Genomic DNA, 18,358 nt, shown 5'->3' with positions numbered 1-18,358 from the left:
TTAATTAATTATGAATATGAAGTGTCTGAAGTTTCTTAAAAATGGTAAAATGTGATGCATTTAATTTCAAGGCACATTTAATCCAATTGTATATAGTTTTGCTTTTTGTAAGCATTTGTCAATTTCTTCAGCAGCAGAATTGGACATTTTTATCCCAAAGCCATCTAAATGCTTACATTTATTTGGTTTCTATAATTTCAGTAAGTAATGTGAAGAATTATTTCACTATTGAATCCTTTACCTTTCTATTTATTCTAAAGGAATGTAACAAACTTGTTCCCATGTACTTCAACAGATGTATAAGACATTTTGTTCATTCCAATGATGGCCTCTCTGAAGCCTGCCTATTTAAAAGAAATCTGTTTTCTTTTGTTCTTTCTATGGTCTTGAAATGTAAAATAATCAATTTTAATATTTTCTACAAACACCATAAAACACAAGATAGGTTATCTACAAAACGGAGTCAAACTGAGTTTTACAGAGTCAAATTAGCTAATTTTGAGATTTCCAGACATATGATAGATATGCCAGGCTTTTAAATAGTTCCTCATTCTAGTAGGAAGTGAAATGAGGGAAAGTACAGCATTATGGAGGACACTTTGTTGGGTGCGCCTAATGAACTTGCCACACTCAAAGATGGGAGTGGCCGCTTTGTTGGGTGTGCAGGGGTGCCTGGTGAGGTGGCCACTGGGCGTATGTTTGTATGTATATTTTTATAGATGTAATAGGTGGAAATGTGTGCAGGTTTGTACGCAACTAGGCTATGCGTGTATGTACAGTGTGTTGATGTATACATATATATTTTATAAAAAAGCTTTTATTGTGTGATGCCTATTTTTATTATCTTCTATTTTGATTTGTTTTTTATATTGATTGTTGTAAAGCACTTTGTTACCTGTATTGAAAAGTGCTAAACAAATAAAACTATTATTATATAGATAGAGAGAAATACTGTGACAGTACCGGGTGCCTTGTATATGTATATGTATATATATATATATTTATATTTATATTTGATATGTAAAATATGTAAATTCTTCAGAGAAATACCATCAGTAAAATATTTTTGAAGTTTAATTGGTTGGGACTGGTAAGATTCACTATATAAAGGCCCCTATTGGGCAATCGCTTAGTGACAGCTAGTGTATGCATGGTGAAAAAATAATATATGCATTTAATATCCTGTATTATTCTATATGTTACTAGTATTTTCCAGTTACGTGTTAGCATGATAATTGTACTTTGTGGATGATCAACTCAGAGTCTGAGCCAAATTTACACCATCTCTGAGCTACATTATATTGCAGCATTACAGCTTTAAAAGGCTGGGTGACTCCCTCCTGATTAGATTCACTTCATCAAACTCTCTCAACACACTTCCCTTCTTAGTTTTAACCAGCACATGGAAATGGAGGACCAAATTGAAAGTCAGAAGAGAAGAGGAATGAGCAAAGAAGATTTAATATGTAAGATAAATCACATTTCCACTATTTTTACTGTCTTTTCTTCTGAGCTTTTTTGTTACATAACTAGTTGTGTTAAAAATGTAAAATATTACCAACACCAGGCTTAGATCAACAGTGTTGTTAACTCTTCCCTGAACCATGAGTTCCACTTTGAATGTCCATTGTCATTATATTGTTATGTGAGCAGGAGTGTATTATGTATTTATATACGTAGGAGCTCACCTGTGGAGGTAGAAAGCAGCCACAGAGGATAGGGCAAAGTAGAACTTCATCGTCATAGAGACAGAAATCATGAGTCACTGAGATAAAGATTCCCAAAAGCATGTGACCGTGAGTGTTTGTGTGTGTCTCCCTTCATTAGTGTGTGTTTCTGTAACCAAGCTCTGTGAAGGCAGGTGAACAAGGAACATGTAACACAGCTGGGTTTTGCCTGTGTGTAAATGTTCCTTAATTTGGTTGCTGATAACGTCTTGTTTGAATATGAGAGTTGTGCAGCATAATCGTTTTCCAGGTCTTTGTTGTCACCAACCTGTTGGACAGGTTGATGTGACAGATTGCTGTGTACACATCATTTACATGCATCCACGTTTAAGTCAGGCATTTGTTGTTGATACAGCACAAATCAATATATCGTGAGCTGGGTGCACAGATCAGGAAGAGATTATTTGTGTATAGTCCCAGTTAAAATTTCTTCAAATGTCTTAGTTCTTACATCAAAACAAACAGGTTTTGGTGCTATTTTTTAAACCTATTTAATAAAAAAAATATACAGACATAATGATGATTGGCACAGGGTAACCTCTGATTATATTATAACAATCCTCATAAACTCTTAAACATACACATGACCTTCCCCAGTATCTATCATAGATCATGTGAAAGAATGGAAGTGAATTTGAAAGGTCATGTAATGTTCAATAATGATACTTTACGTGCTATGTTTTGTGTGGTGAAATCAGGAGCTGAACAACAGGAAACTGCATTGCCTGTGGTTTGACCTAGAAAGAGAAAGTAATGTTGCTTTTAATGATACCAGAATGCAGGAAATTATAACCAAAGACCATGAAGTTGAGGCTTTTTGCAAATAAAAATATAAATATGATCCTCTGACAGTGTAATACTGCAGGGTGATAGGTATCAACCATGAAGTGTGAAATGTGCCTTTGATATGTGTGAATATGTCCAATCGAAAGCTGTTGAACATGAAGTTATGGCTGTGATCACAAGAGGCTTTTTTGCGAAATATGCACAGATTAAGACTGAAATACAGTCATTTGAGCTGGAACCTATGTCACAGTGTGCCATGCAGACCCATCCCCCACTTAATGACTTATTTCAATACCAAAGCGGCACTCCAGACATCATGTTGGATAAGTAAACATTTTACTGTTTGCACTGTATTTGTGTGAGTTTCTCTGCATGTAAACTGCTGGTACCTGTGTTAGATCTAAGCTGGAAAACTGAGTCACAATCCATTAACAGCAGTTATAAATTATGTTCTATTATGATTTTGAGGACAATATTAATTACTGTTGCTAACACAAAACCTTTATTTATCCAAGGCATTTAAAATGAGCTGGTGTGCTCTGTTTTGCATCCATACAGTTTTGTACATCTGCTCATATAGTATAGTGTGTTGGCCTTTTCAGTAGTTGAGGGTTGAAGCTTTCCTTAAGGTCTGCTGTGTTGTAGTTACAGAGCACCAAGGGATATCACCTCCACTTACAAAGGGATCCAAAGTATTTTCAAACTGGTTTCTGATCAGTGAGTTTCTGGACTTTTATGGCAGGTGTAAATATTTCCTTTCATTATGCCCCAGTGAATCAGATCTTGTTTCTTCTCGATGCAGACCTGTTGTTCACATCTCTAACTCTGCTATAACAAGGAGGGTTTTCCTCTCTATACAGTATGTCAAACACTCTAACACACACTGTTGTCTCTCTCTCTCTCTCTCTCTCTCTCTCTCTCTCTCTCTCTCTCTCTCTCTCTCTCTCTCTCTCTCTCTTTCTCTAGCTGAACGGACAGGGTCTTTGGGATGCATTGGTTGGGTCATAGTCATTCTCTCTGGCATCTTCACAGTTTTACTCTTCCCCATCACCATCTGGTTTTGTCTGAAGGTGAGTGAACTCAGTAAGTCAGCACTGTGGGTTGAAGAGCGGAAACTGCTATTTCTTTTATTGCAAATTTGAATGTGAACTGTGATCTGTGCTCTTCCCACCGGTATTGCAGATTGTTCAGGAGTATGAGCGCGCTGTCATCTTCAGACTAGGACGTATTACAGACAGGAAAGCTAAAGGACCAGGTAGAAACACTAACACTTTCTATTTTTTTTTTCTTTTTTTTTTTGACCAGATGTTAAAAACATTTTTTGGATTGGGGATGGCAAAAAAAGAGGTCATTTCAGATTCATGCAAGATAGCAGTGTAATTTTATCTTTTTTTGAACTGAAAATTCATGCTCTTTGCTGTTTGTCCACAGGAATTTTCTTTATCATGCCATGCACTGACTCCTTTATAAAAGTGGATCTGCGAACAGTTTCATTTGACATCCCACCACAAGAGGTAGAGCAAAACAAAATTGTCTGTGGAAAATGGTCTTTTGCATCATTATAAAATGATTTCAGTTCAAATCTGTGGGCACACACACACACACACACACACACACACACACACACACATCACTGTCATGTATTTCTACTCTAGATCCTGACCAAGGACTCAGTTACAGTTTGTGTGGACGGAGTGGTGTACTTCCGGGTCAGTGACCCCATCGCCTCTGTGGCCAACGTGTCCAATGCTGACTTCTCCACCCGTCTGCTGGCTCAAACCACCCTCAGAAATGTCCTGGGGACTAAGAATCTGGCTGAGCTCTTGTCTGACCGTGAGGGCATTGCTCACAGCATGCAGGTACATAATCTAAAGAACATTTAAAACTAAAAAGCCTTTGAAACTAGAACATATTTCACACATTAATGCACAAGCAAAGAACCACTGGAAATTAAATTACAATGTTGTGTATTTTCCACTATGGTAAAATGATTTCGCCATTCGATGCTGTTAGAAAGTAGTGATGTGGTTTAAATACATGTTTTACTGACTGGACAGTCTGATCCATTTTATTTGGGCCTATTCTACATCTCTTTTGAGACATCTCTGGCCCCAGATATCATATCTATACTGAACAGAAGAGACGCTTGTTCATAGGTGTTTTCTGTTTGCTGAAAGTTTCTCTCAAAGGATCACATCATTTGCAAGAATTGTGAAAGACATTTGGTTTGGCTTGGTTTCCTTGATTTTTCATCTTTAATGGACAGCTATATGTGTGAGTTTCATCTGTGGATGGTTTCGCATAATCAATGTAAGCCATTGTGGTGTGAATTATTCCTCTCTCTGTCTTTTTCCAGTCCAGCCTGGATGAAGCCACAGACAACTGGGGCATCAAGGTGGAGCGTGTGGAGATTAAAGATGTGAAGCTGCCACATCAGCTGCAGAGAGCCATGGCTGCTGAAGCAGAGGCTTCACGAGAGGCCAGAGCCAAGGTCAGGACACGTAACACGACACATACATACATACACATGCATACACAATGTGCACACACAGGCATTGAATAGTTATTATGAGAGAAAACTTTTTTTCTCAACATTTTGTTCAGACGTTTACTTTTGGGCTAGTTATTGTGTGCTATCCTAATCTCTCTTTCTTGACCTACATACAGGTGATTGCAGCAGAGGGTGAGATGAATGCATCTCGTGCCCTGAAGGAGGCGTCCCTCGTGATTGCAGAGTCCCCGTCAGCCCTGCAGCTTCGCTACCTGCAGACCCTCAGCACCATCGCAGCAGAGAAGAACTCCACGATCATCTTCCCCCTGCCCATGGATGTCATATCTCACTTCATGCGGAAGTGATAGCTCAGATAATGCTATTGTTGCATGGGTGACATTTTTTCAGACTGATTGAAGAAACACCTTTATGGTGTTTATATATCCAAGCTGTGATCAGGCCAGACCTGCTAACCAATGTGATTCGGATTAAATTCAGAGTAATCTGCATAGTTTACATTTCTTTGACAAAATTTGTTATGAAACTGCTATCATTTGTTGTCAAAATTATATAATAAACAGTGTCTCATTCATGATTTTATATGATGTAATATTGATCAGTTGCACATTTTGTTACATTAAATATAAAATGTAAAACCAATTGGTGAAGTTTTATTCTCAGTCATACAGTTTACGCTGTTACGCTTTAAGCTGCTGTTAGCTATTAGTTTATGTTTTTGTCACTTCACTGGCATAGTGATTAGTGATTTTATCTTTTCACCATTGAGCAGCATTCTTAAAAAGGACTTATCCTTAAATGAAACATGGACATCACGTGACTTTTCTTGGATATTTTTTAATATTGTGTTCTCCCCAAAAAGTTCAAATATAAGCATCAACATACAGTGTATACATTACATGTTGAACTATCTCATTCCTCGTCCTCTAGGCCCCCTACGCTACAGTTACATTTTGACCATCACAGATGCAGAGAGGTAACAGAAGAGAGCGAGAAACAGCAAAGACAGAAAAAACATGCTTCTATTACTTTTTTGGTGCACTAAGACACAACTCATGTTGTAAATGTATTTACATTCAAACGTACAATCAGTGCCAGAACAAACAAATTCAGTAAACTTTGTCTCTGGAACAAATCCATAAGGGGTAATTGTATAGCTTACCTCCACAAATTCAAATTCTAGCGCTGAAAGTTGACAAGCCATGGAAACATTTGCTACAACAGCATTTAAACATCAACATGGACATTTCAATCCCTAATGAATTAGATAAATTACCCATGTTTGTTGTGGGGAGGCTCAACCAAGTGCTACATATTAAATGGCTGCTACATAGTGGTCAGACGAAAGGTCCTTCTATATTAAACAAAATCACAATGACTTGTATAAAATGCAGTCATTACATTTTTGACATTCAGAGCATAGTGAGACACAGATGTCCACAGGACACATTGAAGGGTCATTACAATACCAGTTCATTTAGAAATCATAGTCTGTTCAAAGGGGAAATATTAATTGAAATCGGTAACTTTACACTATTTGTAAACAATAGTTTTTGTTGCATCCTTGTAGACTATTTTTTTGCACCTGAAGTGACCTTTAGGAGGACCCTGAAGAATCATTCAAAGACGTGGGTGAACTGTAATCCTAAACATCTGAAAACACAGTGACTTTTTGACTGGTATATTTTCACAATTGATCGTTATGCAAAGACATTCTGAAAATCATCAGTGTAGGTATAAAATATGTGAGAATTGAGATACACTTCTCAAATCCTATGCTGTACTTGACATTCTGTTGTTTAAGAGCATTTAACCCTATGTACGTATCATACAAAACATCTTGAAGATCCACGAAAGTATCATTTTTACTTTTTCACGACCATCAAAAGTGCTGGTATCACAATTAAAGATCTACTTAAAAGTCTACAACTGAAAAACTGGCAACCCAGAAACGTCATCCTTTACATCCTTTTATGCTGGTAAAAGGTTACATTTACTCAACCTGTAGCTTAACAGAAAAAGTGATCAGGGGCACTGAATTTCAAGGCCCCGATATTGCCCCCCTATGCATCTACTTACCTTTAACAATATTACATTAGTTCATTGCTGTAACTGTCAACCGCCAACACAGACTTACCCTCATCCCTTCTCACTGGCCTTGTTTATTTACAGCGGCTCCTTTTCATGTGTGGTCTGAACAGCTTTAGCTTTGTTCATTAATGTGCGAGTTAATCACTGAGATTACACTTCTGGTTTTTTTCAATGTTGATGAAAGATTAGGACCCTGAGGGTAAGTTAGTCAGTAGAGTACAGTACAGGAGGCAGCTATGACATACTTTATGCTATAAAATAATTATCATTTTTATATACCAAAGGTTGGTTTCTCTGTTGTATTTTATATAAGTGGAAAATTATCCTGGGAAATATCTTGACAGTGTATAATGTCCTGTAGAGAATCTATACAAAAGAAAACTGAAAGTACTTCTAATCTAAATTTAGAAAATAATTCCCTGAACAATATATTCTTGTGCACTGAAAAGTCAGTGTAGCTTGCAAAAGTCTGAACATAATACTTGAAGGATAAAAAGTGTCATTCAGATAAACAAACCAGAAGCATAAGAGGAGGTTATGAAGAGGTTAATACACCCCTTTGTGACGTGTGTCACAAAGGGGTGAACAGAGGGTTAACCTGTATTTTTTTTAACCTACATAGCTTATAGACCCATATATCATAAGACAGTCCCCTGAACACCACCTATGTATGTGTGATGACAACAAGTCAAAAGATCTGCAGTATATCTCCTTTCTCCTGGGGTGCATCACATTTTCCACTCCTATTAAAGTTACAAACACCATTCAGTCCCTTCACACCTCAAGCTTAATAAATAGACAGATCACAACAATAATAAGTTTCACATTAAGACTGGAAGACTTCCACAGTACATGCTTGCTTAACTAGCAAAATACATGTAACATATAAATTACATATAAATATTTGAATTAAATCCACAACATTTAAAACAGCGATTCCTGTGTTGGGTTTCCCCGTTAGCTTTGAGCTCCCTGGTAGCTGTGTGTTTTTGTTGTTGTTGTTGCTGTTGAGCTACAGACACAACAGACTGCACATTCCCGCTGAGGTAAATACAAAATGGCAGATGTAGTTTTTGCAAGTTGACCTGAGGGATCCCGAAAGTGAAGAGTAGCTCATGTGGCGAGGTGCTGTAGGAAGACCTGGCGGTTTGAACATTAAGTCCTCTGTATTTTGCAGGTAAAATGGCTGGGGTTCCAGGTAGGGTTCTCCCACACAAGTAAAACTATCAGCATTGAACTAATTACAAAATGTTAAATACACCTTGCGGAGGCTGAAAACACGATTCACTTTGTTTTACAAACTAATTCTTTATCCAAAGTCCTTTATGAAATAAAATGTTGGTTGTTCATTGTTGGTGAGATGACAGGACGAAGTATAAGGCGCTTTGTTAGGGATTTTTCCAGATGAAAAACAAAAAAACCCCACTTCTGTTGAAAACTGATTCAGTTCATGACTCAGATTTGCAACTCATCTTTTAAAACAGAATTGACTATGAGAAACTAATCCCAATGAGAGAGGATATAGTTTATTTTATCAAGGACATGACCGTGTTTTTAACACACCAGAGTATTGTGTTCTGGTGACAAGAGTGCTACTTTCCATCTGTACTGTTTCTGTCTGTATGGGACTCATGACTACCCATGCAGGGAGGTTTCACTACATGTCGACACTATCTGTGTCACTATCATACAGTATATACAGTCTACATTTCAAGACTCTGTTTTTATACAAGCTGGGATTGGGGGCAAAGAACTGAGCTGCAGTCATCTGCATTCATTTCCAATTACAATATTTATCTGTGTTTTTTTAATCTGTGTTGTATTTCACATGATGGACACCACAAGCTGTAGAAGCTTGAGAAGTTCAAGACTCTGTAACCTCAGTGCTTTGACACTGACTGCACTGTCTGTCCAGTTTTGTCCTGTGATGACTGGAGACCACAGCCCTTGTTTTTCTCCAACATGTACTTCAATGCCATTTACATTAAAAAAGGGAGGAGGAGAGAGGAGAATGAAAGAAATGAAAATGATGAGCCAGTTAGGAAAATGAAGAGAGAGAGAGCTATGTGATTTTATCTCTGCAAAGAGCTGAGACAAGTGGCTGAGTTACAGTGATTGGCTGACACTCTGTGTGTGGGTGTGGCCGGGCCAGGGGAGAAATTCTGATTGCTCGCTGCCCTGCGAGTGGGTGTGGCTGGTCCCGGGGAGAGATTTTGATTGGTGGCGGCTCTGTGGGAGGGGGAGGAGTATTGAGCCTGCTGGGGACAGCCGTGGTAATGAGTGGGGGAGTCGCACCCTGCTACAGGTGAGGAGGAGAAGAATGGGGATGGGGATGAGGGTATGGGGGAGGTGGAGAAGGAGCGGTGCAGTGGGGAGGAGGCAGGGGACATGAGGGGGCTGGTCTGGAGGCGCCACAGAAGCTCCTCGTTGTTCCGACTCAGCCGCTTCTTTTCAGTGCTCTCCTTCTCGACGGACTCTTGGAGGTTGGCGTTCTCCTCTGACAGTTGCCTGCAGGGAAAGCAGCACAGAGGAAGCTAACCTTAGCACAAAGCAGGGAATACGTAGTGTTGCATACTGTATTATTGTTCAAAATATTTAGCTAAGAATGCATCTCCTCTATGAGGAAAAGATCACTTTGAACCCTCTCTACAGTACGTACTACATGAGCAGCGAGTATAAAGTAGAGATAGACTTACTGTCAGTGATGTAGATAACTGCATTAATGATGATGACTGAATGTGTCTCACCTGGACAGAGCTAGGTTCATTTGAATACGAGCCTTCAGATCCTCATTCTGCTGCTGCAGAACCTGGACCTTCTCCTCAAGGAACACGTTCTTTTGGGCCTGCTCAAAAGTAGAACACAACCACAGCGCAATCTTTCATTCACCACAATGACCATCATGTGTATCCAGACCAGTGTGCATGTGTGTGTTTATGTAGTAGTAGTGGTGGTGGAGATGGGGGCTGAGATAGCTTATTTGAGCCTACCACTTTCTCCAGATCAGAGATCTTCTTCTCCTGCTGGTGTATCTGCTGGTTCTTCATTTCCACAACCTCCTTCAAGCTCTTCAGATCTTGCTCGATGTGCTGGTATGGAGCCAAAGCATCCTGTTACAGACCGCATGTGCACATTCACAAACAAAAAGAACAAGAGAAAAGAAAGATAGAGAGTGATTGATTGATGGGCTTTAGAAAGATAGCACATACACTGTCAGGCTTATATTTCCAGTAGGTAAAACTCACAACTATCTGTTCGTCTGTACCCCTCCTCAAAGCTTCCTCAAAGCGTTTGGCTTTGTCCCTCAGACTCTGGTTTTGAAATGTGAGAGTATCCACTTGATCCTGAAAAAGCATCCACACACACAAACCCAATGACATACATCGCCTCAGTACCTATTAGTGTGCATCAACCAAAAAAAAACCCATTAAATATCTTTTTTATGGATTCATACCTGTAGAGAAAGCCTGAGTTTCTCGAAATCCTCCTCTAGAAGCATCTTCTGCTGCTCATGAGCTTTCCTTAAGTCTACACACAGATTCAGAGGCACAATAAAAATTGTTGAGTTGATGTTGTTTCTATCAGTGCTGGTGTCATATTGTGTTTTTTAAATGAGGTCTAAAATCATACCCCTCATGGTACGAGCGTGCTCCTCATGCAGTGTTGTCATGGTGATGTTATGCATGTCTCTGAGCTCCTGAATGGCTGCCTGGTGGTTGACTGTCATCTCCTCCACCTAACACACCCACACACTTTAATGACTGGATTTCATGTGAAAGATGAGATCTCATCAAAGCTGACATAAAACAGACACTCCTCCCATGATGCCTTTCGCTCACCTGTTCCTGTTGCTGAATCCTCAGCTCCTCCATCTCTGACCGATGCTCCGCCTTCAGGTGTTCTGCCTCTGCTGAGTGACACTTCCTAAGCCCCTCCTCCACAGCAGCCAGCTCTGCCTCCTGCTGCAGCTGCAGCTCCTGCAGCTCTCGTTCAAACGCCACCTCCAGATCTGTCTTTTCCCGCTGGAGTCTCTCCAGTCGCGCTGAGTTGGATGCTGTGTATGAAGTAGAGTGTATCTTATGATGTTATCTTTTTAGAGAGTGCAGAATATTCAAAGTTTTACCGTACATTTATAACTATACAAATTGGGCTCAGGGTTAATTGTCTTTCATTTTAGCTAAATAAAATTTAAAAACATTACTTCCATTTGGGAGTCAATTATATGGAATTAGTTTTTTTATTCAGAGTATGATTTATTAATCTCTTTAAGATAAACAAAGTAGAATGAAAAGGTGCTTCCTCAATCTTTTAAACTCTTTTAGAACAAATAGACCTTTTTCACGACATTTCAAGACATTTTGACATATCACAGAAAGAAAACACACAGGTATAAATAAAAGAATGATGTCTGAGTTCCATTTAGCTGTTTCGGTTTCAGGGTCTTGCTATTGTGCATGCTGGCTCACTGTCATGGCTTACTGGGACACTTGAATAGAACAGAGCCAACGTTAACTTTATTAGTAACCTGTGCTTTTCCTACAGTGACTAGTCATGTCTGCTGTGAAAAAGTCCTACCTGTTACCTGACTTTATTGATTAGGTGTTTAATTTGTTTGATCAAATGTTGGTTCCCACTCACCCATTTCTTCTCTGATCATTTGCATTTTCAAGGACAGTTTCCTTTGATTTTCTTCTGTAGTTTTATTCTGAAAAGTGGAAATAAAGAACATTTTGACATAGCGCAGGTTCCAAGTACAATTTATACAACTAATTCTCTGGATGTAAAGGGTGAAACAACTAGTTATCTGCTGGATAGTGTAATAAGACTAAGAGTCTACAGCCATGATAGTGGCTCTGTGAGGCTATACTACTTAACAATGCTAACATCAGCATGCTAACATGCTCACAATGACAACAATACTAACTTGTTGATGTTTAGCAGGTAATGTGTAACATGTTCATCTTAGTTAAGCGTGCTAGCATGCTAACATTTGCTAATTAGCACAAAACACAAAATACAGCTGAGGCTGATGGGAATGTATTAGTTCAGCAGTTTCTTGGACAAACTTTGCTGCTAGCTTGGCTAAAAACAGACCATAGAAAATCAAAGATGCCTATTTTCATCATGCTCAATGATTCCTTGAATTAATGTTTATCTTTCACTAACACTACCACAAAAGCTAATCACTCTTAGTCTTAAAAAAGAAAATAAGAAAATATAAGATAAGAAACCAGAGGATTATGATATCTGGAGACGTACCGTATTGACAAGGTCCTGACATGCTGGTTAAACTGAATTTAACCTGCATGAGCTGCTTGGGAAAACACTACTGTAGATGTGGCTTATTGATATAAATAAACATTCACAACTCAAAGCACACACATGCATGTACTGTATACTGCATGCTGTTGTCCACAAGCTATATTGTAGCTGGTGTGTCTGACTGATGCCAGCAGAGGGAGCTCAAACCTACTCAAATAGGCCCACACTTGAACCATTCCTGTCTTCTATGGTATAACCGCACGCACTGTGGGCCAGTGATTGCAGCACTCAGACAGTGACCATAAAGAAGTCAGACAGTCCCTCGACAGTCAGCGGTATTACAGCTATAGCACCTCAGAGGCAGAATCATTTTATCAGACACAGAGAGCTGGATGAAACCAGCTCTGTGACACACTGAACTCTGAAAGACCCTTCCCACAGTCGCAATCACGCTAACCCATTGTGCTGCTCATGGACCATGCTGTGAATCTCACCTCATAGTGTTGAATACTGTATGTGTTCTTGAGTTCACGTGTGTGTGAGCATGTGTTTTCTACAATCTGGGCAAAATGGAGTAAATGGAAAGGTTGAGGCACTGTTGTCTATCTACATTGGATCACACAATAACCTTTAATACTGCTAATCAGAGGTTGGACTGTGGGGGGAATAGACATGATGATGATGTTGATTTGTACTGTCCACCAAGGAGTAATTTGCCATTTTAGGCTTTGGAGATTCTCTATGACTCTGTATATAATGCAGGATAGCATTATTATGGTGTAAGACAATATTGATTTTATTGAGTGTATGATTTGTATTATTCAAGCTGGCTACCTTGAGGCAGTAATGCTGAGTGGTGATGATGAAGGCTTCCAGACCCAAGGAAGTCTTTTTCAGTTCTTCTCTTAGAGCTCTCAGCTGTCTCTCCTGCTGCTCACAGCGTCCCTGCAGCCTCTGAACCTAAGTGACAAAGAATAAAATAGAACAGAATAGTGCAAACTTTTCAAGGTGCAAGATTTCCACCAACAACTCACCTCCTCCCTTTGCTCTTCTTTTTCTCTTTCCTCTGCTTGCCTCTCTCTCTCTTTCTGTTGAGCCTCCTCTTTCTCTTTCTGCAGGCTCTCCTGCTGTTCCTGCTGCAGCCTCAGGGGGGGCACGCAGCGAGGGGACCCCAGGGGAGCTGACCCTCTCACTGCTGCTGCGAGCCGCTGCCCAGACTGGACTATAGGGAGAGAGAAAAAACAAATATAGAAAATTAAAGTAAGCTAGAAATGAGTCTGCATGTGTTTTTCTTGGAAAAACATTGTAAACATACATATATACAAATATGGAAATATTCAAATGATATATAAAGTATATGATACCTCCCATATGCCATTAATTAGTCATGTACTAATTCTTAAATCTAGGACATCTATAATAATGAAATTTATGAGTATTAAATCAGAGATTTGACCTGACCTATTGCTAATGACTGTGTTCACATGATAAATGATAGTAAGCTAATTGAATCTCCTCTACAGAGGAAGCCTTGGGGTAATTTCCAGTCTGGTGTTCCTCATGATGGACCATCTAATCTCATGATGAATGTGATCAGTATCAAGAAATGATTGAGTTGAGCTGCAGCATGCAATAATACAGTATACTTGTGTATTATTTGTATTGTGTTTGTGTATAAAACTTTGGGCACATTTTAATAAAGGCTTGATCCATTAATGATGGAGGTAATTTAGACTTGGAGACAAACATGTGACAGCCATTTTTCTTTGGGGGGGGGGGGGGGCACAACCATTAAGCTGCAGTTGACATACAGGCAGTGCAATTAACCTCAACTTGTTGTGTACTGTGTTATGCACATACTAGCCTGTGGAGATACACAGCATCAGAACGCAGTATTAGTCTGATAGACGAAATATATTTTGAAATATACCTGCTGTATATCACACAGACTGACAAACGAGCCTATGTGTGTGAATGTCTACAAACACACACACACACACACACACACACACACACACACACAACGAAATCACTGCAGCTCCACATCACCTGCCTCAAACATATCATTCAGTCCTACTGAAGCATGAGGAGCGGTCTCCATGACAACGCGAGGCTGGGCTTGGGGTGCAGGGTCCCAGGTAATGAGTGAAAGATCAGTTAGAGGGAGGTGGGGGGATAAAATAAGGGGAGTGTTCTTGGCCACGAGTAAATGAGAGAAGAGAGAATATAGTAAGAAGGGGGGTACCTGAAACCACGGAATGATTGTAATGGTAATAGACATTTAAGGCCAATTTAGAGAAAAGTGAAGTGCTAAAGGTATAAACACACACACACACACACACACACACACACACATGCAGGTATATATATATATATATATATATATATATATATATATATATATATATATATATACCTGCAAGTGTATGTGTGCAAATAAAATCTTAAATGAGGGAATTTGTCTGTGAAAAATGTAAGAACTAAACATCAAAAGGTAAAAAAGAGGCCGATTTTCTCATAATCTAGGCTTTGTTTCTAAAAATTTGCAAAACTGCAAATGTTTCAATATTACATCTTCATCAGTGTCTTTGCCTTGAAGGCACATTAGGATTCCCCGTCTTTGAAAATGACTAGAAGTCTTATGTAAATGATGTATTCCTCTTTTGCAGGCACACACACACACACACACACACACACACACACACACACACACACACACACACACACACACACACTTAGATATCTGTAGGTTCTACCTGAAAGGTTAGGGAGAGTTGAGTGAATACTAAATGAATTTATGTGAGTGTGAAGGCAGCATGCAGATGATAGCAGAGGGGTTGATGGAGGAGGAATAATGAACGTGAGAAACAATGAGAAAAGATGATGGCAGACCTTGTGGGGTGCAGAGACTAGTGTGTGTGTGTGTGTGTGTGTGTGTGTGTGTGTGTGTGTCCTGCTAGGGTGTGGTTAAAGATGGTGAAGCCGGGTTATTCATGAGGTAAATTGCATTTTCATTTCAACACACCGACATTTTGCTGGCACACTGTGCCAGAGCAGCTTCAAGAAGGAGCAACAAACTGACAATATCTGTAAATCCTAGTCAACAACAGAAAAGCTACAGTGCTGAGAGTCAGAGAGAAGAACAAATGTTCTTATTTTGCGACTGTGTGGGAGGAGACAAGGTCCAGCAAAAGATGCAGTAAAGAGAAGGGTGAACAGTAACAGCAGCACTTTAGTGAAAATAGTGAAGTGAGCAAAGAGAGAGGTGAAGCCTGAGGAGGTATCAACTCTGCAAGGAATGATGGGGAGGCCCTCTGCAATCCTGTAGGAAAATTATTTTACCACTGCAGAGCCAAGAGGAAGAAAAGTCCAGACTGCATGGATCAAATCAAATCACAACATAGAAGAAAGTGCTAAGCATCATGAATCTCCCTTTCAAGATGTGTATGACCAGCACTGGATATTTGAAATGGATGCAAGCTGCTTCTGGGTGTGAGTAGATTAAGAAGAGGTCATAAATATAAGGACTATTTTTGAAAAGGTCTGGGAAGGTAGACGATCAGGTGGGCTCAAAGAGGAGGATTAGGAGCCACAGAGAGCCAAGATAATCAGATTAGGCGAGGACTAGACCTAATGGACAACCCTTGTGACTTGTCAAACACAGGAGTAACTCATAACGGCATAGGCCTTTTTCATAGCAGACATTTTGACTTGTCACTGTAGGAAAAGTACAGGTGTTACTAATAACATTAATAATGATGCCATTCTATTCTAAGTGTCTCAGTATGTCAGCATTACATTAGCAGAGCCCTGGAGCTAGGACAACTGAATAGGATGAAGCCATAATGTATTATTAATTATTAGTTATTAATTACACCTGTGATTTTCCTGCTATGACAAGTCCAAATGTCTGCTGTTGAAAGGACTATTGTGCACGCTTTTCTAGCTAGAATGAGTCAAAATGGCTTTCGCAAAAGACATTCAGGGTATTGTGCAGGATGGCTCACTCACCTACTGAGACACTTGAATAGAATGGCGTCATCATTAATGTAATTAGTAACACCTGTGCTTTTCCTACTTTGACAAAGTCAAAATGTCAGCTGTGAAAAAGGCCTATTGTTGCAACTTTTCTGGTCCTGTGTGTGTGAGATTTAATTGTCCCGCCCTTTTGTTTGAACCTTGCATTTTCATTGGGTGAAGGTGGATAAAGACAACTGTCAGTAACTTTATGTATGTGCATTTTGTATGATATGTTTTGGTAACGTGGGAAAAGACTCACCTGGGGACTGAGGTTTGGGAGGAACCACTGCCAGCCTCTTTGGGGAGGACGGGAGAGAACGAGTGACCTCTGAACTCCGCTGAAACTCCTTCCTGCCAACTGTCAATCAACAAGGATACAACCAATCAGTGGTGTTTTTTTTAGCTTACTTTAATCAGAAAAGCACACAATGACATTTAGATAATACATGACAAAGTTAATGCAGCAGTAACAAAAAGCTACCTCAGATTTATATTTAACATTATGTCATTATGTCAAACATGTCAAACTTCCTCACACACTCACACACACAAGCATCAAACCAACCATCCTGCCCTGTTGACTCCTCACTCTTTCTCTTTTTCCTCTTTTCCATTTCTTTGCTGATTTTTCCCCTCTCCTAACTTTTTTCAATCTTTCTGTTACCCTCTTGCTTTCATCTCCAGCTATCTCCCCCCCTGCTGCGTGGTATAAGTATGCCCCACGGGACTGCGGGTCAAAGCGAAGCAGAGCATACCGGGGGAGATGTGCCCATCCCCTCCCTGCTCTCTGTGACATTACACACTTTGCAGCCAAGACAGACAACAATCAGGAACTCTGTCGCAGAGTCGGTGAGGTGTGTAGGAGTAGCTGGATTTGAAACAATAAATGTGAGGCGCATTAACCAGGAGCACAGAATGGTTAAAAGTGGGAAGAAAAGAAACAGTGGAGAAGAAAAAAAAAAACAGATGATAGTGAATAAGGAAGTAGGTTTCAGGAGGTTAGCAGGGAATCTGTTGTGAAGCAGAGAGGAGAGAAGGAGAGAGGCCTTGGAAAGAAACTAATTAGACCTGTAATGGAAGAGAAGCCTCTGATCCTGAACAAATCCCCCAAAAACCCTGGAGAGATACTTCAGGCCTGCAGAGACAGTGTCTGTATGTGTATCATGCAAACATGCCTCTCAGAGTGACTCATTACTGCCAAGTGAACACCAGACTCACACACATACGCACACACAGCCGCGCCACTGCACTGTTACTAAAACCCAGCCAGACTGTCTTGAACTTGTATTTGAAGATGGAGTGTAAAGTCTACTTTAAACAAACACTTTCCCAAATACTCAGCATGCTAACATGCTCACAATGTCAATGCTAATGGTGATGTTAAGCAGGTATAATGTTTAAAATGTTCACCATCTTAGTTTAGCTTGTTAGCATGCTAACATTTGCTAATAAGTACTAAACACAGTACAGCTGAGGCCCATGGAAATGTCATGTACAAAATTTGATGGCAATTCATCCAATAGTTGTGAGGACTTGTGAAGAAAAAATGTCAACCTTGTGGTGGCACTAGAGAGTCAGAAGATCACCAGAGTCATTAGTCAAAGTCATCCAATAGTTATTGAGATATAAAGTGAAATACTGACCATCCAACCGACCGACAAACATTGCAAAACATGGCCAAAGATTGCCATTGATAAAATTCTACCTCCCGTCTGCCAGAATGCCATTAGACACACTAGAGGTCAGCATATTTGGGGTCAAAATTGAACTTACATGAACTATGGGCTTGTGAAAAATCAAGGGGTCAAGGCACGCACTTGTGCAACTGAAAAATGGAAATGTTCCACCCCTTCCCAATATTTGTAATGATTAGTCATCAAATGCCTCCAAAAACTAAAAGAAAGCCCCTCCCCTTAATATTCAGTGTTAAACTGACTCCAAGACACACTGGAGATGGTCACTG

At 39.7% G+C, this 18,358-nt stretch overlaps 2 protein-coding genes across 3 annotated transcripts in view; one reads left to right on the top strand and one right to left on the bottom strand.

Moving 5' to 3' along the window:
- Positions 1-1,309: 1,309 nt before the first annotated feature.
- stoml3b (stomatin (EPB72)-like 3b) lies at positions 1,310-5,664 on the top strand. The gene is made up of 7 exons (XM_044222913.1): positions 1,310-1,466; positions 3,480-3,583; positions 3,696-3,768; positions 3,945-4,027; positions 4,169-4,372; positions 4,870-5,004; positions 5,181-5,664. The coding sequence occupies exons 1-7, from the start codon at positions 1,403-1,405 to the stop codon at positions 5,367-5,369; spliced, it is 852 nt and encodes a 283-aa protein (XP_044078848.1). The 5' UTR covers positions 1,310-1,402; the 3' UTR covers positions 5,370-5,664.
- Positions 5,665-5,839: 175 nt separating this feature from the next.
- Positions 5,840-18,358, bottom strand: part of mtus2a (microtubule associated tumor suppressor candidate 2a) — a 47,151-nt gene continuing 34,632 nt past the window's right edge. The window contains exons 6-16 of one of the 2 annotated variants that reach the window (XM_044222911.1): positions 16,655-16,753; positions 13,410-13,597; positions 13,210-13,335; positions 11,752-11,818; positions 10,953-11,167; positions 10,744-10,849; positions 10,568-10,641; positions 10,359-10,457; positions 10,104-10,223; positions 9,861-9,961; positions 5,840-9,621 (exon numbers count right to left, since the gene is read on the bottom strand). In XM_044222911.1, the coding sequence (XP_044078846.1) occupies positions 9,186-9,621; positions 9,861-9,961; positions 10,104-10,223; positions 10,359-10,457; positions 10,568-10,641; positions 10,744-10,849; positions 10,953-11,167; positions 11,752-11,818; positions 13,210-13,335; positions 13,410-13,597; positions 16,655-16,753 (1,631 nt within the window). In that variant the 3' untranslated portion in view covers positions 5,840-9,185. The remainder of the gene's footprint in view (positions 9,622-9,860; positions 9,962-10,103; positions 10,224-10,358; positions 10,458-10,567; positions 10,642-10,743; positions 10,850-10,952; positions 11,168-11,751; positions 11,819-13,209; positions 13,336-13,409; positions 13,598-16,654; positions 16,754-18,358) is intronic. The other variant, XM_044222912.1, reaches the window with a different exon arrangement.

The sequence above is a fragment of the Siniperca chuatsi genome, linkage group LG14 (genome assembly GCF_020085105.1).
Source record: "Siniperca chuatsi isolate FFG_IHB_CAS linkage group LG14, ASM2008510v1, whole genome shotgun sequence".
NCBI classification, from domain to species: domain Eukaryota; kingdom Metazoa; phylum Chordata; class Actinopteri; order Centrarchiformes; family Sinipercidae; genus Siniperca; species Siniperca chuatsi.
The sequence above is the reverse complement of the archived record's forward strand: the minus strand, read 5'-3'. Positions and strand labels throughout refer to the sequence as shown.

Excerpts from the sequence above, each read along its gene's own strand:
- stoml3b (XM_044222913.1), top strand. The coding sequence starts at position 1,403 with ATGGAAATGGAGGACCAAATTGAAAGTCAGAAGAGAAGAGGAATGAGC. Across the intron at positions 3,584-3,695 it reads CCATCTGGTTTTGTCTGAAG|ATTGTTCAGGAGTATGAGCG; the intron begins GTGAGTGAACTC and ends CCGGTATTGCAG. Across the intron at positions 5,005-5,180 it reads CACGAGAGGCCAGAGCCAAG|GTGATTGCAGCAGAGGGTGA; the intron begins GTCAGGACACGT and ends ACCTACATACAG.